Here is a 22229-nt window from a genome sequence, read left to right on the forward strand (position 1 = left end):
AGATAACACTTTGTAGAGGAATAAGCGCTACAGCCAAGACTTAATTGTAGGGAAACACTCAGCCTGTACTTCTCCTGACCAGGTATGCTCTCATAAAAAAACAAACATTGGCATTTCCTCATTTTGCTAGATAGCCGGTTTAATCACTTTAGAGAGTCTATAAGCGAGGTCTTAAAGGTGTTATCCTCTGCTACACCATGTGCATGCAGTCACATGGAAAATGAATCAAGTAACATCAAAATATGATCCAAGAAGTCTGTATGAATACATCGACAACAGAAGAAATAGTTATTAATGTCCATCCTCATGGTGAACCCCATGAGGATAAAGTGATATGTTCACTGCACAGCGGTCCTGTGGTCGACTGTATAGGCTAGAGTCTATCTGAGCGGCTGACAGGAGTGCTGGGGAGTTAGTCTTGTGATCGGAGTGGCCGAGGGGTTAGGGGTCAGCCCACGTGCAGCCCGGAGAAACAAAAGCCTTTTTCTCAGCATTATTCACAGGGAAGGAACTGTGTGGTTCTGTGTTTGAATGGAGCTAAGCGCCCTTTTATTATAAAATCCATAGAGCAGCTCTAAGTACAGGGTTGGCAAAGCTGTGGTATAGCCCATCCCTCTCAGGCCACCCTACCATCAGTGGATGTCTGTCGACTCCTATCCCCCTATTGTTTGGACTGCGGTTGTGCTTTCCACCATGTCTGGACAGCCTGAGGGAACAGATGCCACGGTCAGACTTGACCTGAGCGTCTCACCAGCTCAGCTCTGGCCATACTGTGCATGCCTAGAAGCTTCTGCGTGGAGCTGCTGTCCATGTGAAACTCAACACACCATGTCAGATAAATGAGGGGGACTTAAGAGAGGACAGCTGCTCCTCTTGCTCAAAGGAAATAGTCACACAGCATGAAAACACCCTTTTCAACATCCAACATGGAGGCCTAGCATGTTCTGCCTGCCACAACAGCAAAATGAAAAGGAAGTCCAACCGTATTGTGGCTGGAGAAAAATAGCCGGCTTCCCAAAACATCAGAGCTGCATGCAAACTTTATCTTGTGATCTAGTTAATCCCCATGCCTCCATAGATGTCCAAACTGACCTACAGTATATGACAAGTTCAGAAACACAAATACAGGATGAGTTATGCCTAAAGACACTGGTCTCAGTAGGATGTTGAAGGTTCATTATAGTCTCTCTTCTGTTGGAGTTCCTTTGAAACGAGGTGCAGCATGATGAGCTATACTCTTGAGCCGTACTCGTCTGTCTCTCCAATGTTGTATCCAACACCTTTACTCTTGTCCTGGTTGGCACCAGATCTAAGGAGTAAAAGGTTTGCATATGCATTCATAATTGAATTCTTTCTTTTTTTCTTACAATTTTCAATCTGAAATGAAGTCTTCTCCCTGAAATTGTAGCATATAATATTTGATATAATTTTCTAAAAAAGGAGGTTGGGAAGGAGAGAAGATGAGACAGCAGCTCAGCCTCTCACCTCTGAAAGTGGTTTGTGCATCATTACCATGAGGACATGAGAGGGGAAGTGATGTCCACTTCAGCACATTTTACCAGTGGAGTGCATCCAGGTCCGACCCTTGTGGCTGTGGTCTCTGTTTATATGCTCCCTCTTATTCATAGATTGTATCTAATAGACATTATTTTTCTTTTCATCAGATGACATTTAGCTGCATTTATTTGTTGAATGCAACCATTTATGAAGCCTTTGCATTCCTAAACATTGTATGGCAGAAACTGAAGGTTGGATGTCTGAAAATGTCTTAAACTTAATGACAGTAAATCTGAGATTGGGCCTTTGGTCATCTTAGTAACCTGAAAATATAAAACCTACTGGTGGAAATGTGGGTGTTGTTTTTTTTTGTTCCATGAAAAATATTTTAAAAGGCCTCTTTTAGAATTTGTTAAACTGTTTTTTAAAACTTTTTTTTTTTTTTTTTAATAACTATTACATTTTTTAAAATTATTATTTTCCCCATTTAGAGAATGTCAGTCATGCCTTTCTTTTATCTTGCCTTAACTATTTTAAAACTTTCATTTCTTCTAGCTTTTAGCAGTTAGACCTTTAGAATCATAACTACACATAACTACACACTATACATGGAGATTATATACTGTACATACATTTTCATCCTCTCCACATTGGCTTCCAGTTGAATTTAGGAGTAATTTAGTTGGTAGAGCATAGAACTACCACTGGAGATTCCTTTACGTGTTTGATTCCTACTGGGGCCACCCATACTAAAAACTGTACAAAAATATAGCTGTGTGGTTTGGATAAAAATGTCCACCATATAGCATGTGTTATGTATGTTGTGCATAATTTTCTTGATTGATTTCTGAGCTGAGCTGCTTAGCAGGCCTGAATGGAGCCCAGCATGATCAGTCATCCCTTTTCATCAATAGTTCATGCCTGCTGATTTACATTGCTTTGGTTTAAAAAGGCTAACACACTATTACTTTGTTTGAAAATACACAAATAAAATTATGATTATGATCATTATCTATTACACCCTCCTTGAAAGTTTGTTCCCTCAAAAAGTAAATTCTCTAAATCTATTCTTGACTGTATACTATATAAAATCTGTGTTAGTCACACAACAATCCAAACCACAGAAAATATAGAGCTGCTCTTTTATAGAAAACCACAATTACACAAGATGTGCTTTTGATTTAAACGATGTCACACTGTCTAGTGGGACTGAGTGGGACGAGTGACTGTACATTCCCACCAAACCCAGCTAATGAGGACACCATCCCCATAAACTTCATCATTCTTTTTCCAACAGTCTGAATGTCAGATTTATGGTTCACTTACGTCTGGACATTTTCTTGAAATACCCTCTGCAATTGTCCACTTTATATATATCTTGCCCCCCAAAATACATCATGGACAGCTCTCAGTTCGCACTACCACTGAAACATATGGCTTCATCAGTGTTGTCCTCTAAACTTCAATGACTTCATTTCTGGGAAATCCCCACACATACAAAATAATAACAGAAGTTTACAAATAGTAGGTAAACACGTCAGGTTCCAGTCCTCAGTCAATTCTCAAGTGCCAGTTAACTTTTAACTTAAGTCTTGATGATGAAATCCATCCGGTTTATCAGCTGTGAGTTTTTTTTTAAACAATTTTACTTATTTTAACAATCCTTTTAATATTATGGGCACAGTGTGATTCAACAAGCACAAATGTGAACTTGTGTTGTTTTTTCCCTTTACCTACCTTTTTTGCTTTAATAGACAGCATATTAAAGAGACAATGAGAACAAGTCCCAGTGCAGAGGCCGCCACTATGGAAACCAGTACACCTGCAAAGCATGGGAGCAATAGAAGCATAATATATAAAGTTATAGTGTAGTGCATGTGTGTGTGTGTGTGTGTGTGTGTGTGTGTGTGTGTGTGTGTGTGTGTGTGTGTGTGGTTTCAAATTTTGAGTGTGGGAACAATTATGTCAGTTGATTAGAGAGAAGAACAATCAACAAAACAGTGATGCAAACCCAGAAAAATCCAAATGTTAAGCCATGGTTAAAATATTTCAGTGGTTTTAGAAATACTTGCTGGGTCTTCCCAGTGTGAACTTTTTACACTAATATCTGACCTCATTTATATTCTAAAATATTTACCAACATTGTGTCATACTCCATTAGATACACACATGTATCCATTGATAGTTTAGTTTGCTAATTGATAGGCTTGATATTTTGAGGCCAATGATTTTAGACATTGTACTTATTTTTCTTTTCCTTTACATTTAAAATCTAGTTTTCTGATTCCACTGAGTCAACATGGAGGCACACAGAGATAGAAAAGGTCATTTTAACTTGTTAAAACCCCACAAAGGTAAACAAAGTGTTAGTAGCCTACAGACTACTATGCAGAAAGTGAGAATCACATGATGCTGGAAAAATATGACATGAAGCTGTCATGGAGAGGACAACATGCAACAACAGGTAAGCTGTAAATGTACAAAATACTCAAAAGCAACATACCGAGGGTCATCCAAGATTGGTCAGCTTAGTAAAGAAGAAAAAGAGAGGAAAAACAAAGTGAAAATGAAAGTCATAGAGGAAAAGACACCTCAGATACGGTTCCATCATAGGAGGAAGAGTGAAAAGGAAAAGGATCATCACAGGCAAAAAAAAGACAAAAAAATTAATTACTGTTAATAACTGCAAGGTCTTCTTTACGACAGACAGTTCTTTAAATAACACCAGCTGTCAGATTTCACGGTTAACACTCTCATCATGAAGTTAGAACCAATATTGTATGAATGGTTACACAGCTGTATTTGGTGGTGCAGGTTCTGCTCCCTGTATGAATCCAAACAGCATCCTCATCCCTAACTGCCTCCTCACAGAGAGAGTTGTCCAGTCATCCCTGGACCTGCTCATGTTTACTATTACACAGAAACCATCACACCTGTTCTCAAAAAAAAACAAACACTTTTCACCAGTGATGTAGAGAAGGGAAAACCCACCTCAACTCAGTTCACCACCCACCTTTTAATGGAGTTTACCCACCTTGTTAGGCTGAAATAGATCTTCATGACACACATTTGTAGTACACATCATGCAATATAGTATTAAACTGATGTAAGTGACAGGGAGACAGACTTTCCAGAAAAAAATAACTTAAAATATAGTACTTTTTGCGTATAATTGTCGTTGTTGTTTCCTTATGATGATCACCAGCTGAAGGTCACTGTTTTTCCACTGTTTTATTTACCAGTACATCACCGCTTGTCACGAAGTCCTAACTAACTCCATACCTCCAGACACCCAAACAAACAACCTCCACTTCCTCCTCAAATTGCTCCTTCTCACTCCTGCACCGTTTTCAGCTTAGGTTTAACAAACAACACGGCACAGAGCACGTGCCAGCTGGTGTGATAAATAACCTCCTGATGGTTGGTGTCTCTCATTACATGAGTATTTTCATCTATTTACCCCAGAGTCCAACTTTCAAAGCCAATTTTCACCAAGTGGAAACCATAAACAGGATCATATCCACCACATCAACTGCTGCCTTTGGTTTCCCCCAAGGCTTGGTCCTTTGCTTCCTTCTGTTCTGTATCTGCTCCCTTATGGCCATATAAGAGCCACAGTCCAAAGCTCCCATCATCCCTAACAAACCAAAGAGTTTGTCCTCCGTAGTCTGAAACAAATCTGATGATGCAGTATTGGTAGCTGCCTCCCTTCATGCTCCAAACTTGGGATTACTCCCCATCAGCACCATGTCTTCAACTGCCCTCCTTTCACCTCAGGAACATTGCTTTCATTTGTCCTTTCTTCTTCATTTCTGATGCCAAATGCCTTATCCACCTATTAATTACCTTTTGTCTAGATAATTGCAGCTTCATGCTCCACGGTTCCTTACAATTATGGAGCAGGTTACTGTCATTTTCAATTCTGCTCCTCATATTCACCACCTCTTGCCGGCGCATCACCACCAAGCACCTCCAACCTCTTCACCTGATGCTTTTTTAGAAGTTAACCATCAAAATCCTCCCCTTTATTTTCAAAACTTCAAGCTCAACACCCCACTGCTTCTACACATATAATAATTCCTTATTCTTAGATAATACTTGAATGTGCGAGTGAGTGTCTGTCTATTTGTGTTAGTCCTATGATGGACTGGCAACCTGTCCAGGGTGTTTCCCAATGCATGCTGGGATAGGCTCCAGCCCACTGTGACCCTGAAAAGGATTAAATGGGGAAAGGAAATTAATGAATTAATAATAATAAGCGTTATACAAGTTCAGAGTAAAAGGTATAGATCGAGGATTGAAAAAAATCTGCCATGTATGCTTCATGTGTAATGCTTTTATTCAAAACAGTGCCATGTCTAGCGATTTCCTGACTTATTTCAAATGGCGTTTAGAAAAGCAGCACAAATTGTAACAGCACCAGGGATGTTTAAATGCTTAAGCTCTCACAAAGTCTTCTGGTTTAGCTGTAGCTTTCTCCACTGTGCAAGACAATAACCACAATTGCTACAGCATAGGACTACAATTACCATACTATAGGCCTAAACTTTCCAAATAAAACTCTAAATATTTCCTTGCCAGGCAGTCTCTTGTCTTTGTGTTTCATGTAGCTCTACGCATATAAATTTCCAGGCACAAGATGCTAATGCTTAAAAGAATTCTGCCTTTGTCGTAGGCATCATGGTAAGTTTATAGGAAAGCAGTTTTCAGCTGGGCAAAACTCTCCAAGGAGAACAAATGTCCATTGTGAGATAGTAGCCTCATTCATCATTTTGACAAAAAGAATCTCCCTGACACAAATGTACATAATGCTTTTGCAATTCTAATTTGCATAGTATCTATCCATCATATTTTACTATACTGAGCAAAGTCATTGGTGATGACCATACCTCTTCAAATTATTCAGCCAGAGTGCTTATTATAAGGTAACAGTAGCTACAGTAAATAAAGTAAAACTACAATCTTTTTCTTATATAATTATTATGTGCACATACTAGAAAGAATAATTTAATATTAAATACTTTTGTGAAGAAGTCATCAGGAGATGACAGTTTAGTGGTTAGGAGAACTTGTGGCTACAATGTGTTGAAAAATTAGTCTTTAATTCTGGGACACACAACTGATGTCTGCTAGGGAAAGTGACATAAGCTGAGTCTCAACTATCTACAGTATCTTGTCAAGAATCTCGCTAGTCTTCCCACTCCATTGGCATAAGCCAAGGATGTGGATGACCCTGGGTCTGGGGTTTCTTGGGCACAGTGGCAGGGGAGAGACCTCCGTACTTAGTCGGAGGAGTGCTTTGCTTCATTGCTGTGGAAATCTTCTGAGGCATGGAGGCTTTGGTCAGAGAGCGATCCAACTCAAAAGCCTCATCTGACGGCCGCCCGCGGAGGATATGTCTGATGGTGGGGAGGGCTAGGTCCGACTTACAGTCCAGGTAGCTCCTGAGGTTGAGCTCGGGGAAAACTACGTCTCTGAGAGCCTGAACCAGCTGGCTCTCAGAGTGGGACCGTTTGAGCTGGTGGATAACTCTCTGCTCCAGTGAGACGTAGCACAACGTGCCCTCGGTCAGCCCTGACTTTCCCACAGAGCGGTTGGTCTGGCTCTTCTTCCACAGCGAGGGTTTCAGCCATTGTTGTTTGGGGTTGGCCAGAGTCCCGCTGTGCTCATTCTTGAGGTCTTTCCACTTCTTGCCAGCATGGGGATTCTCTGAGCCGCTTGGTAGGAGCTGGTAGAGCCCTTCATCAGCCAGGTCCGCTAGGTCTCCAACCAGCAGCTGCTGAATGATTTGCTTCCTCATGAGTGGAGAAGTGACTGTAAGAGTACCTTGCAGTCCTCTGCCTGCATCAGACACAGAGCCAATCATAACTTGTTAAACAAACCAGCTCAAGGATATCCCTTGGAACGACTTTGGCCTACAGGCTCAGCATGCACCAGCGTTGCCTGTAGTGACTAACTGAAAGCACAAGCCATCCTCTGCTGAGTGCCACTATGAAAACCAACAACAGGGGATGCCACACTGCCATGTCAAAACAGATCTGCCATTAGAAAAGCACAGCCTGAGAGAGAAGTTCTGAAAATGAGGTAAACATGCAGATTCTTATCATACCGCACTGTATGGTATTTGGCTCCATACGGTGCGGTAAACCACCACTAAAAGTACGTCTTTGAAGACAGATTTACGGGTTGTGGAGTGTCTCATTATGTAAAAGGAATGGTTCATTTGTAGTGACTTGAAGGATGACCTATTTTCCAACAAGCTCATTCCTCTCAATCAACTTTAAAGACGATTATGAATAGCATCAAGGTAACAGCTTAACCACAAGCAGGTGATACCATACGAGCAAAAGCCAGCTTGACAGCCCCGTACCTCTCAGAAGAGAAAAAACACCCACACTTCACTCAAACCAGTCCTCAAGCCATTTTTAAAGCAGCGCAGTGGCTATGCCGTTTAAACACTTAAGGTGAACTTTGCCCTCATGCAATAACGAAAGCTCATTTTGAAGACCATACTTACCCTCCTTAAAAGATACCAGGACTACTCGGTTGTCAGTGTGCTGTGGTTTCCTGTAGTTGCCATTCATAGGCACAGGGGCCGACTCCTGGGCATGGGAGGAGTAGATGGAAGTTGCTAAGGCCAGAAACTGGGGAGACACAACAAAACAAAACATGTTAGATATAGAGATTTTCCATACCCTAAAGGCCATGATCATTTCATTTGCAGACTAATTTGAGTATTAAATTAAGTTGATATTAAGGTTAAACTCTGCAGCCAATAAGAAAATGTCTGGAACATTTATGTTAAAGCAATGTTCCACTTAATTTTAACATGGGGGTTATTTGACACTTGACCGCCCAGAATATAAACTACTCATCAAGATCGGATAGAGCTGGGACGAGTTTGTAGCGTTCGCATTTTTACTTCCAATTCATTTGAATGAGGCCACAGAAACAGCCTGAAAACTTACATTAAACACATTGGAAATTATGTTCTACAACATTGGACCCAAAGTCAATTGAAAGTCACAATAGCAGGATCTGTTGTTGAATATGTTCACTAACATGTTAAATGTAAGTTTTCAGGTAAAAATAAGTAAGGAAGGAAGTAAAAATCCAAACGCTACAAACTCCTCCCAGCTGCATCCGATCTTGGTGAGTAGTTTATATTCTGGTTTTCATGGCGGTCAAGTGCCAAATAACCCCCATGTTGAAACTAAGTGGAATATTGCTTTAAGTCCCGAACTAAAGGCCTACAGGCCTATTTTAGTGTGATTGCGAACCTACTTGGAGAGGTTAACAGTGATGAAGCACCTGTTTGCGGGAAATTGTGACATGATTCCTGAACACTGTCCACAGCACACTAGGATAGCATGGAGGAGTTGTCAGTGAGCCATCGTAGCGGTAATACTCATCCAAGCGTGCAGGCAGCAGCGCTCTCATGTTGAAACCTGGAATCTGCACTCTCTGATCTGCCGGTTGAGATGCACAACACAGTTCATTTCAGCATTAAACACCAATGTAAGTGGCCGTAAACTCTATGTTAAAGAGCTAATGAAAAGCTTGGAAATTAGGACCCTGGACACAGAAAAAATTATGATACCAAAACCCTTGTTGCCATAGTTTGTTTATGTGTTACAAGTCTAGCTTTAGGACTAGGTTGTCAAAATGAATGCAAGTGGATGAAGTGTCACGCAAAAGAATATAATATATAGTGTAATATATAGTAATCTTCTGCTAAATGAAATATCACTTTAAACTCACCCCTGTATTTGATGCCATTGATGAATTTCAGAAACTGTTCGAAGGCTGGATTGAACTCCCCAACCTGTATGAGAAGAATAGTTAGAAGAGTCAGCTCACATTAACAGGTCACCTTCCCCATCCACAGAGCCTCTCCACAGTGCCTCACCTCAATCAGCACACCCAGCACAGCCAGGCCGTCAGATTTGTCGATAGCTGTGGAAAGGTTGGGGTATTTGTCTGAATTGTAGTGCACAACATGCATCTGTGAAAGTAAAGAGAAACAAGTCAAGATCCTATGCTCCATAAAGATATATCTAATCAGTCAAAGCCTTATTGCAAGATATGTTGACCCGTCTGTCTTCTGCTCTATCGTTATCTTTTGTTTAACATGTTTGAAGTTTCTTTCTGTAAACACAATGAAATGTTGAGGGGAATGCGGGAGCAACTAACATCATCTGACACTCGAGTTACATCATTTCAGAAGGGCAGACCTTTAAAAAAAACAAAAAAAAACTAGTGTGTCATTTTCTTAAAGTGGTTGACTACCGTACAATACCATGCTCTATCTTTATCTTACATTTCTCTCCTCTTTGTAGTTCTTCCTTTTTATAAGTAGAATTTTTTTTGCAAACTGTAGTCGCTAAACACAGACCATTTTTAGGTGTTAATTGGATTGGAAATAGCTTGTAATGTTCAGCTGATGGCATACTGTATTACAAGAAGAACATACAAGAAACAGTGGAGATGTATTACAGTGTGTGGTATTACAGCACAGGAGTAGTCATTTTTCATGTATTCTATGTTCTGCGTACCACAAAGGCATACGAGTTGTGCAAGCCAAATATGTTAGAATTGTATTTATGGACTATAGTCTGTCCTGGGAAAAAAGGGGGAAAATTCCTCTATTTCTGGGAAATGTTCAATTTTCCATCATTCCATCCTTCCAAAACAACACGTCACCAAGTTAAAGTAAGAGACTGTGGTTCTGGAGTCTGGAGACACTTGAAAAGATGCATGCTCTTGATGTGTCCGCTCACAAACTCAGGTCAAACCACAGCACCTTAAATGTGGTTCTGTTGCAGCAGGGGAATGGTCCAATAAAAGGACACAGGTTGTAACTTGCATTTCAGCTTCTACCCACAGTCTTTCAAGCTAATGCCAAGTGACATAAAAAGTCACCTATTTTTTGTCTGTTATATACCGGTAGTCGAATGTTCCTTCTAAACTCTGCAGTCAAATCTGTATTTTCTGTCCTACTTCCAAGTATCAAAAAAAAAAAAAAAAAAAAAAAACTACAGCAAACTGCTTGACTCTTCCTAATGTGCAAAAACTGCTTACTGGGCTTGACACATTTAATGGCACAGACAGACACTTTCCAGAGGTGGTTGAAAACCAAAGCACATAATAGTCTAGTACTCTAATCCCCTAAAACCCTGGAGAAATAAGAGGGGCTGGCATCATACTGAGGTTGACTGAAATTATGTCATTGCCATTTGGGATGTGTATCAGAAGATGATATATGGTAGATGAAGACGGTTCTAATTAGAACTATCTTCGCCTTCTGGTATTTTCTATGTGACAAAATGTGCAAATTTACAAACGTTAGGGCATACTGTATATTTTGATCTGAAGTTAGGCCTACTAATCTCGCACAGAATGTCTCATTTCTATTTATTGTGTACACTGCAATTTGGCAATTTGATGCAGTCATTTAAAAAAGACTAGTGAGCACAACAGTGAGCTCTTTCTAATCTCATTGGCTGGCTAGACTTAAAAGTCATAAACATTAAAAAAACACATGCAGTTTATCATGTCTTTCTTACAGTGGCCTGCCTCACAACTGCTTGTTTAATGTTACAATGATGTAAGCCTCTTTAATTAGAATGAAGCATGGTTTCTTTTTATACAAGCATTCAATTATACATTAAAGTCAATTATATGATAAAGATGCACAATAAGCTGCTTCTGAAACTGTCTCAAGGGTGGATGCTACTGTACAAACTGCATGTCTGCCACAGTGCTGAGGAACTGGGACAGGAATATGCAGATAGGCAGCTCTTAAGACTTTCTTCAGCTTGAGCAGCAGCGTCTGCAAGCCTTGAAGGGTGTCAGTGGCACTGGCTCCTCTGCCAGTCAAATGTCACACGTCTAAGTCACACAGAATTAAATCATTTGTCTGGACTCAGAGATGCTGTCGCATGATGCTAAGACCAGTGAAAGACGTATTCAAGCCTTGGACTAAGCTGCCCTCAAACACTGATAACTTCATAACTTAATTTACTTTTTGCACACAGGCCCAAAAAATAGAAGCATCGATAGAGACAGAAGTGCTCTTTGCTCTGTTTACCTCTGCTGCATACTGCTTGCTGTTCACCACGTGTTCAGAGCCGGTGGGCCTGCTGGAGGAGCCCCAGTGGAAGTGGAGCTGAGCGGCAGTGTAGCGATGAGGCAGGCTGGAGATGTGCATCTTGGAGGGCAGTGATAGTTGCACTGTGGACAAAAAGACACACACATAGCAGAGCGGGGCAGGGGGTTACTTCAGTTAATCATTTATTTAATACATTTTGTGATAGTGCATTAATTGATTTGCATATATACTAATTTCTGTTTGGTTCCACTTTGACCTGCATAATAACCAAATTGAATTGTGGTCAGGAATAAGCATGCTGATATCAATTTACTGTACATATCTAATCAAAAAAGACAATATCTATAGAAAATATTGTAATATAATATATGCATGTTAAGTACCAGTAACATCAACATCATCTTGAACTGTCCAAGACCTAAACTGCAGAATCCAACATGGCTCTGTGTAGTCAGAGTTCCTCTCTTTGTAACTGTGTTTGAGATTCAGTGGAGTGACGCAGTCACCTGCCACTGTCCGGATGTTTATCATTTAGCCACTGTGTGACGAATGGATGCTTAAAAGTGAAAGACCTCTGTCAGCATATTTCAGACACACGTCATGCCGATGATGCTCCTTAGTTAGTGGCATTGTAGCCCATCAGGCATGCACACATAAGCATTTGTCTGGTCTTATCTCAACCTCATCCTACCACTTGATGGCAGGTGGTGAAGCAGTGGCTGCTGGGTACCAATTTATTTATGCCGACGTAACAGCCATTGTAATGTTGTGGCCAACACAGAGCGGACATTACATGTGTAGTAGATGCTGTCATTGTAATTTCTCATATGTAACAATTTTCTACATCATGCTTCAAGAAACATGTAAGAAACTAATCTGACCAGTTCTGCAGCTTGCTGTTCAGTGCCACAGCTTACCCCACTTCTCCTTGACTGAAACTGTATATCTTCTCTTCAAACAAAGCGGAATCATTCAACAAAAAACTGTAATTTTGTGGAATAATCACAATCATCTGCTTAAGTAATCAAAATAATTAGTGTCTCTGTGGCACATGGGTATTGTTGTCTACTTTCTGAATGCTATATTGAGATCCAGCAATTCAATTTAAGAGAGTGTTATGAATAGATGGCGAACATAATTGTAGGAAATAAAACTGATGCTGGTTTCTTTTGTTATGATGCACCAGACCCAGTAGGCCAGATGACTAATCTCCGCTCATATTTTCCCAGACTAAACGTGGAGCGCTTTCTTTGGGTGACAGCTAAGATAATAAGAGAGTGATTATGGAAAATTGCCGTGGTTGATATAGAAAGAAGATCCTCCTATCATTTTCTTTCAAGTTTGCCAATAAATTAGCTCTTTAAGGCAAGAAGAGACTATTCCACATTTATCTGAGACAATTTCTAATGAATGCATGGAAAAGTACATCTCTTTAGTTTCAAGATGGCTCACATCGTACAGTAACATTAACTCGATCTTTGTTAAATCTTTGTTATCTTTGTTAAATAGTTTTGCTAATTGTGATGGGTTGAGTTTAAAATAAAGTAAAAAAAAAACAAAAAAAACAAACAAAACAAAACAGCTTGATATACCTATTCTACATTATCATGCATTTCATGGTTAACATTGATGATTTATACTCACCAGAATGTCCATTGTTTCCAAGAGTAAGCTGCTCATTGGCTGACAGGTTGTAGTTCTGAACCTCAATTGGATGTAAAGTAGGGTCGAACCTTAGCAGGTCTGACTTGATGTCTATTGGAGACTGGAAAGCCCCACCGCAATAAGGATAATTCTTATGCCAGTGGTGCTGTCCCTCCGGTCCTGCAACAGCATCAATATAAATCATTAGCAATAAAACACCTACACGACTTGCAGCCCAAATGTAATTGTTACTATATACAGTACTATTGCATTGTAAGCAGAGGTGGAAAGTAACTAAGTACATTTACTCAAGTAAAGTCGTTTTTGGGGTACGGGCACTGTACTTGAGTATTTCCATTTTGTGAGATTAAACACTCAAAATGACTACTTTTACTTTTGACACTTAAATACATAGATATTCTCATATATATAGAATACTGCTAATACTTCTAACTAGTCCATACCCGGGGATGCGCGCGCCACAACTACATGCAGACTTGCCAAAAATGCGCATAAACAGCGTAAATTTGGGAAAATGGAAAAATCAGCTTCGTCAGTCCCTGCCTATGCCAATGCTCAATGGTCATGTGCAGTTTCAGATTGATTGGCCAACCCATTGAGGAGCAAAATGGATGCAGACAGATGGACAGAGTTTTCCTCATTTTATAGTAGGATTTTACTTAAGTAATCTTTTGAATGCAATTACCATTACTTTTAATGGAGTATTTTTCCATTATGGTATTGCTACGTTTACTTAAAGGATTTCATCCACCTGCCTACTTACTGGCTTTAACATGCAGTCCCTGAATGCTTTTTCTACCACTTATTGTAAAGCTTCAAAAAAGTGTGTTTCTCCAATGAAAAGATAATGGCATCACTTTAAACCCTGATTTTTTTTTTCAAATAAGGACCACAGTGGTTGGGATACATTACATGGCTTTTCAAATGTTAAACTGTTCAATCTTAAAGGGCAAACAAGCTCAGCATGCCCCAGTGTGAAGTGCAAGAGAGGATGACTTCCAACAGTGCCAGGGCTTGTCCTGGCCTACTGAACATTTTATCTGTAATCAAAGTGAAGTACTATTATCTACGCAGAGAGCGGCGTGGGAGCGGCCTGCGGCTTATTCCCTGCTCGCTCTTGGCCCTATTGAAGGCAGTGAGAGTGAGAACCAGGCTGTTGTTAGCTGGGAGAACGCAGTGAGAATGCTGTCTCTTTCCAAATGAGAGGTTACTGTAAAGCACAGAACACCAAAAATGGCCACTCTTGCAGTTCAAGTCATGCAGTTTGCTATGTGACCTTAGCTGAGGGTGTCTCTCAAGTGTGTGTGTGAGGAAGCACTGGAAGCACACTGGCCTTGGAAATAACACACATGAGAGAGAGAAATGTTAATCACAAATTGATGTCGAAGAAAAAAAAAATCGAGAAGTTCCTGTGATAATTTCATTCAGTTTGTTGACCGAAGATTAAGGCTCCACGCTGAGCTTTTTGACTGTGATGCTCAGTATAAAATTCATTCATAATTTACAATGAATGACTCTTTCAAAACAGTGACAAAACTCACTGGTAGCTAATCACACAACGTGGTGAAAGGCCCTGAATGTAGCAGCGCCAACATCACTGTCGCATTTTTACACCCATTCATTATCCATTCAGAATTCATTTAGAGAGTTTGCCATTCAACATATGCCAGATGACCGTCATTAAACATGAATGATGCAGCATGAAGCCTGACCCCATCACAGCTGTCACTCAGAGAAATGTGAATTGATGCTACATGACATGCCAAAAGGCATCAAGAGAAATCTGTGAAATCACTGAATACTTGTTTGAGGGAAAACTCAAAGTTCAGGCAAGGCAAAGTATTCCTATAATAAGAAAGAAAGTTACTCTTATGGCTATAATTACTCAGTGTCCAGTTCATTTGCTGTTTTAATTAGAGCCGGCTTGCCCTCTCATAATCACATTAGTGGCCTGTGGTAGCCCTCCAGTGTTCCTTAGCAGAACATGACTGCTTGTAATTATTTAAAATCTTGGCCTTCTGTTATGTAAATTGGAACAATTCCTTAAGATTTCTATTGGGGCTTTCTGTAGAGGAAAGCCTTGAACTGCATGATATCACTGGTCAGAGTAAATAAAAACAAAACCAGAATAATGGAGTAGGGTGAGAAAACTACAACAGTCATCATCATCATCATCATTTATGTAACCCCAGGTTTTAAGATTCCCTGCTCCACCACCCAGCCAGAGGTTGAAGTGTTGAGGTGAAGATGCACCACATGACTCAGCGATGCCCCCATCAACAGAAAGCGCTACCACCCTCCAGACTACTGACTACTGTGACAAGGCTTCTCCAGGGTTTGACTGTAACTGAGGATGAAATCCACCACGCTGCACTTAGGAATAAGCCTGAGGTTTATTTATTTATTTATTTATTTTGAACTCTTTTTGAATCTCTTTTTACAGAAGTCATCACAAACTCTTCCACTCTGGCTACTAGTTAGTTTGTTAGAATTAAAACAACAACAGTTGATGGTTATTTGTTTTATTTAAGTGTAATACAAGGTATGCATTTTTTGAAGTATCCAAGTCTAAAATCTATTTTGGAAGTAGTGTGGATAATGGTTTCTTTTGTTAATACCTATCTTTATCCTATCTTTTGTGTACACGCTTTTGGCCAAGCAAAGTAATCAGCGCTGGGTGAATCACCAAGATATTTCATATAGCCAAACTGTTATGATATTCCCAGAATTGATTGCATTTTTTTCCTACATTTTTTTCATGTTTTCTTCTTTTTTTCTGAATACCCATGGGGTAGGGGACCAACAGCTTTGCAAATAGAATCAAAGGTATTTGCTCTCATTAATGCCAAACCATGGCTATAATAATATTAATAACATGGTGAATCATCTTTTCTCAGTGCTCTAAATTAAGCAAGTATCATTTGCTCTAACTATAACCATTTGACCATAAATTACTGTGCAGAAACATGAGATCATCCTCAAAAAAGAAAATCTTTCTTATTCACACCAGATGTGCTTGCACAAAAGAATTTGTAGGCTATAAACTCATCTTAAAAATAATCATTTAGTCCAGTGCATTTGGTAGTCAAAATTAAGATTAATATTTGTGTAAATATTTCATTAAGAAAAATGGCGATATAATGATTTCATCCACCTGCCTACTTGTTGTTTTAACATTCAGTCCCTGAATGCAACAGACTATTGAAAAGCAGTGACACATTGACAACAAGGTCACTCTGTGAGCTGAGTTTATGTAAGAGATAGTCATGGTTCAAGAAGCTGCTTCACTTGGACCTGAAGGCTTGAGCCAAAGGCAGCCAGCCACTTATGAAATGTGGTAATTGCAGAGTTCGTTGCAGTGCAGTGAAAAAGAGATGTGACAGAAGGGTTTTCAGTATTGGTTTGCATCAGGAGTCAAAGAAAGGTCACATAATGGTTTCCTTTTGATCCAGAAGCATTGTATTTGAAACTGTTATCATATTTGCCATGCTGTATGCTAGTACAAAGCGTTGCTATGGGAGGGAAACATGTAAGGAGTTTGCACAAGAAAAAAATAGACTCTGACTCAGTTATGGCCTATTAGAGGATTAGGCTACATCAAAATGAAATTTAACACTCAATTAATTAATGCTGGGTTAAGGGTAGAATACTATTGAGACATGTAAATAAATGCATATTGACTGGGATTACACATGCAGCCATGGGGAGAAAATAGATGAAAAAAAAAGCCATTTGTGTCAGCCATAAGAAAATAATGACAAAAATATATTATCAGACTTACCATTGTATGTCCATTTGGCACCTGAAAGAGATACAAGAAAAATCTGTTTGTCCCCAAAATACAATTTGAACCAGGCTTTAGAATCAGAATCAGGCTTTATTGGCCAAGTATGGAACACATACCAGCTCCTGTTTGTTATATTCATTCATACATAACACTAACACCTACCCCACACATACAATATACTTCCATACCACACTATCATAACATATCAACTTTGAGCAAAATTTTTTTTTTTTTATGGAGTATAACTTCAGCTCATAACAGTTCATTTTCACACTTTTGAAAGATGTCCCAAAGGGGAAAGATCAAGTTTTTATGTTACACTTAAGCAAATGATCATCTTCATCTGCTTCCACCTCATATTATTAAACTATCAACTTTGCAAAAGGGATACAGGACAATTGCTTTCTATATGGAGAAAAAAAAAAAAAAAGACAAAGTGGCAACAATTTAATTTGAACAGTCATCAGCAGTAATCTCAGTGCCAAGTGGTCATGTCTCGTGTCGCCCTCTCCTCTCTCAGTCTTTTTCAGTGTCAGAAATAGCCTGTGGGTGGATGGAGCTGGATGAAACACCTGCCACGAAGCATCCTCTCTGCTCTGGACCAACCGCTAAACAAATAGCCTATTGTCAATTTAATCCTACTTTCTTCTTCTTCTTCTTCTTCTACTTCTTCTTCTTCTTCTTCACGACGTTCAAAAATCAATTTTTCCACGCTCAGATGTATTAGCCTACCTTCTATTTAATACTCGTTGTCTCCAAGAGTCACTTCTCACTTTGAGCACTTGAGCACTTGCCACTGATCTAGGCTACTAGTAGGCTACAATCTTAAGTCCATCCAAATACTTTTTTCCTCCTCCAGTAAGAATGTTCTTATGTTCTTACCATGCAAGACGGCGAAGAAAGTCGCTTGGAGGAAAACAGTGGGTGTGAAACTCTGCATCTTGGTCCCTTCTGCTCTCTGTGTGATACTGTAAATGAGTGGAGAGCAGGAGCTTGGAGCGGAGCACCAGCTTTCCAACCGGCTTTTATAGTAATGTTGCCAGCTCCATTGTAGCTCGCACTGACGTCAGAGCAATAACAAAACCAGCCTCCACAGTCATCTGGTCACCGGAGAGTGACAGCTCAACAGCGTCGACCGCATCCATGCGGAGTTACTCATTTTAGGGCGCAGCCTCAAACCTGCCGCTGCAGGATACGGGAAATGTTGCGCAGTGAGCACCGTGCAAGTACCGGTACCGGAGAGCTGGAGGGCTTCTGAGGGTGACGCCACGCCAACCTCCCGATGTCCATGTCCTCAAGTGCGCCCGGAGACTCTATAGATACTGTGCAGGGAAACTATAAAATGTTACTACCATATTTCTATCTATCTATCTATCTATCTATCTATCTGTTTGTCTGTCTGTCTGTCTGTCTGTCTTTACTATGTGCGTCTTGCTTACTTTCTACTCCTTACAGGATGAAGACATAACTTGTAAATTTTTAGGAAAGATGCTTTTTTTTTATTTTTTATTTTTTTACCTTGGCTCGTGATGAGGATTATCACATATTAAAAGATGAATCTCTCATGCTGTGCAAATAGAAAGCTGACATGGCAGATAGCTTCCCATATGAACTCCATGAGGTCTACTCCATGAAGGGGGATTTGAACTTTCTGAAACTGTTCTTTAATCAAACCCTCTGCAAAAAGGTTAAGCTACAGTTGCAGTCATTTAAATCGCTCCAGGTAATTAACATTTTGTTGCATCATGTCTCAACGTGCTTCATGAAGTGGCACAGAAAACAGTTCTGCAATACGCTGACCTGTGCCTCAGTCTAGCTGTGTATCTGTGCTGCTGTGTAGCTGGGATTATGTGCAGCTGGGGCCCTGAATGTTCCCTGAATGAGGCTTTCAAAACTATACTTAGTGGCAATGAATACATAGAGTAATATATGCCATAAAAAACTGCTGAACCCACTAATGACTCTTCCTTGGATGGATATTAGGCTACATGTAGGATTCAAATAATCACAATATTTTCCCACACTATTGGTGAATATCAAACTAATATAGAGTAATGTGATCAATGGCTACTACTGTTGCCGCCAATAACACTGAGAGGAAGATGTCATTCTCTGCCATAAACTTTAGTTTCAAATGAGGGTGTCACCTAGCCAGAGAGACGTATTAGTGAAACATCGGTCCAAAGGTCAATAATGATAATGATGACCCACTCCCACTGTAGTTTACAACCCTCGCTCACTCTAGGAAAGAGAGCACAAAGAGAAGCAGCAACATGAAACACCTTCTAGTTTTGGGGATTGCTTTTGCATCAGTCGGCATCAGCTATTCTGCCGTTCCAGGTACGTGAAACAGTTTTCTTCTTAAATTACAGTTAATTTAAAACCACAGCCATGAGTCAGTTAATAATAACTTTCAGAATACGCTTCGCTATCAAGACATGGCCTCATCTTTACTGAAAAATGAGTCAGGTGTATAGCCTCATGTATTACTGCTGTTTTGAGCATAACACAAAACTATTGTTTTTCATATGTTTTCTACCATTTTCACCATCTTTCATTAATTTAAACAACCATATACAGTATGTAACATTTGTTTCACTGAATCTACAGCAGTGAGATAAAGCTTCACCTTCAGTCCTTTATGAGCCGTTGTTACTCGTGGCTAAACGGCCACAGACTAAATAAACTGTAGACTGAATCATAAATAGGAATGATGTCAGCATATTTTTATGTGGCAAATTTACAAAATCCATTCAAGTTATAAAGAATCTATTATTTAAGTTAGACTTGGTGAAAAAAAAAAAGTTTTTTGGGGGGGTTTTGGTCCATTATGCAAATCCAGGCTGCATCTCTGAGATGGAAGTAATTATTGTATTTTTCTTTTTCACTTACTTTATTTTCATGTTGTGACTTGCACCTGAAGCAGAAAATGACTGCCTCTAGACAGTGTAAGCTTGACCAAAGAAATAAGATGGTATATATAGGTCTACTGTCCTGGAAATGCTATTTACACAGTGGTAATGATTGTGTTAAGCTGACTCAATAATTCCTTCCTCTATAATTCCAGCCTTCTGAGCACTGAGATCATTGCTGTCTCACTCTCTCGATTTTAGGGGGTGGCCTGGGGTGGCCACAGCCAACCCTGAAATCTCAGTGGCCACCAGTGACCCCAGATCTGATAGGTCGTTGGTAAAGTTCATCAACTCAATAAATCGGGACAAGCGCTGGTCAATCAATGATGACAGCTGATCAGCTGATATAGGGCCAGTTTGCCATTTCCAACTACTACAGTAATGCCAGAACTGGGGCAGTGAGAGCTGATCCCTAGTCAGCGTACTTTTGACCACGAGCCAGAAAAAAGCAGGTCTAAAACGTCGAAAGTTAAAGTACTAGAACCTGACTGAGACACGCAAGTTGTAGCTGTACCTGCTGGCCCTCAGGACTCCGGACTCCGGTGACGACGAATCATGGCCAAAAGCTGACATCTAATCGATTGAAGGTGAAAGCAGAATAAGAGGTATGGTCATTTCATGTTTAGCTTTTTATGTCGACTTTCCATCTGAATGCGTGAAAACTAGTGTTGTAGTCGAGACAGGGCCGGTTTTAGCCTGCTATATTAGGGTGGACTGGCAGAAATAATAGGTGGGCAACTTGGGTGGTAGGTAGCCCAGAGGTTAGAGAAGCAGACTAGTAGTCTGAAGGTTGCCGGTTTGAATCCCTGGCCAGATGGCACAAAAATCTGGCAAAATGACAGCTGGCAACTGGAGGGTCAGAGTCAAGATCAGATGCAAGCTCCTGCCATTGTGCCCTCAGGCCTCTCCAGCTTATGGCTGTGTGTTTGTGTATGGGGTGTTTGGATGGGTTAAATGCAGAAGATTAATTTCCCCGTGGGGATTAATAAAGTAGTATTCTATTCTAATTTATAAAAAACAATTTGAAGCAGACAAATTGGGAGGTAGTGAAGCAGCATTTCTAAGTTTGCTGCTACTCTATGATTTGAGTCAGTGGAGGGCAGACTGATTTACCGTAAAATAAAAAAATTAACATAATCAACTTCATAACATTTCTTTTCATTGGATGAGCTTAGTTCTCAAATAAAATTAAAACCTAATCCAGTGAGACTTCTCACCATAGCCAATATTTACAAAAATAGAAGGTAGTCTTATTCAAACTCAAACTGAATAGTGACAAAGAAAACAACTTTGAAAGCAGATTGACTTACCCTAAAATAAAAAAATACCTTCATCCATATTTTAACATAAAAGAGAGAGAGAGAGAGAGAGAGAGAGAGAGAGAGAGAGAGAGAGAGAGAGAGAGAGAGAGAGAGAGAGCAGCGGTGGTCGAGCGAGCTAGAGAGTGAATGAAGAAAGGGAGCGGTGGTAGCGAGAAAGCCGGTGAATCAGAGAAATAAAACGTTATTTTCTGATTGTTTCACAGCGGTTACGTTCTAAAGCACAAATAAACACGCCCACACCCCCGCACACCCCCGCACACCTCCGCACACCCCCGCACACCTCCGCACACCCCCGCACAACCCTACGGGAAGTGCCGCAACGCCTGATTTGGTGTGAATACGGCCACACTGTGCAGCGGACGGGTCTGCTTCAGAGCTCTGTGTGTTTGTGCCTGAACACAACGAGAAGGGGTGTGGGCAGTGGGCAACTTTGGAGGCGGGCTGTAGGCTGCCCACCCAATCAGAAGTTAGAAACAGTACTGGTATTTTCTGTGCTATTTTTCTATTGGCTGAACAAAAAAAAAATGTTTTCTTAACTTTTGATTGGGTGGGCAAGATGCACGTTTGGGTGGACTGAGCCCACCCCTGCGCTTAGCTACCGCCGGCCTTGAGTCGACACCACCTAAACTGAGACCGAGTCAAGACCAAGACTAGAGTGTATCAAGTCCGAGTCAAGACGGGCGAGACCGAGTCAAGACTGAGACCAGACCAATGCGAGTCCATTTTCAAGACCATGATTGTAATTATAGTGATGGCTCAACATTTACACCATTTCTCTGCTAAAATAAAACACCCTTCACTAAAACATTCAAAATTATTATCAGGTTATAACTGACCCTTGCTTTTATGTGTCACAATGTATAATTATTTTGATTCCTGAAATGAGAAGAAAAACACTAAGATTTTCATTATTTACTTTCATGTATAGGCTACAA

At 40.2% G+C, this 22229-nt stretch overlaps 1 protein-coding gene across 1 annotated transcript; it reads right to left on the reverse strand.

Moving 5' to 3' along the window:
• Positions 1-5835: 5835 nt before the first annotated feature.
• Positions 5836-18033, reverse strand: ca12 (carbonic anhydrase XII). The gene is made up of 9 exons (XM_071896522.2): positions 17943-18033; positions 17055-17075; positions 13253-13432; positions 11588-11730; positions 9407-9502; positions 9259-9322; positions 8809-8966; positions 8015-8141; positions 5836-7338 (listed from the first exon to the last, which is right to left on the reverse strand). Exons 1-9 carry the CDS (start codon positions 17998-18000, stop codon positions 6686-6688), a joined length of 1500 nt encoding a protein of 499 aa, XP_071752623.2. The 5' UTR covers positions 18001-18033; the 3' UTR covers positions 5836-6685.
• Positions 18034-22229: the final 4196 nt, after the last annotated feature.

This window comes from Centroberyx gerrardi, chromosome 4 (genome assembly GCF_048128805.1).
Source record: "Centroberyx gerrardi isolate f3 chromosome 4, fCenGer3.hap1.cur.20231027, whole genome shotgun sequence".
Classification (NCBI taxonomy): Eukaryota; Metazoa; Chordata; class Actinopteri; order Beryciformes; family Berycidae; genus Centroberyx; species Centroberyx gerrardi.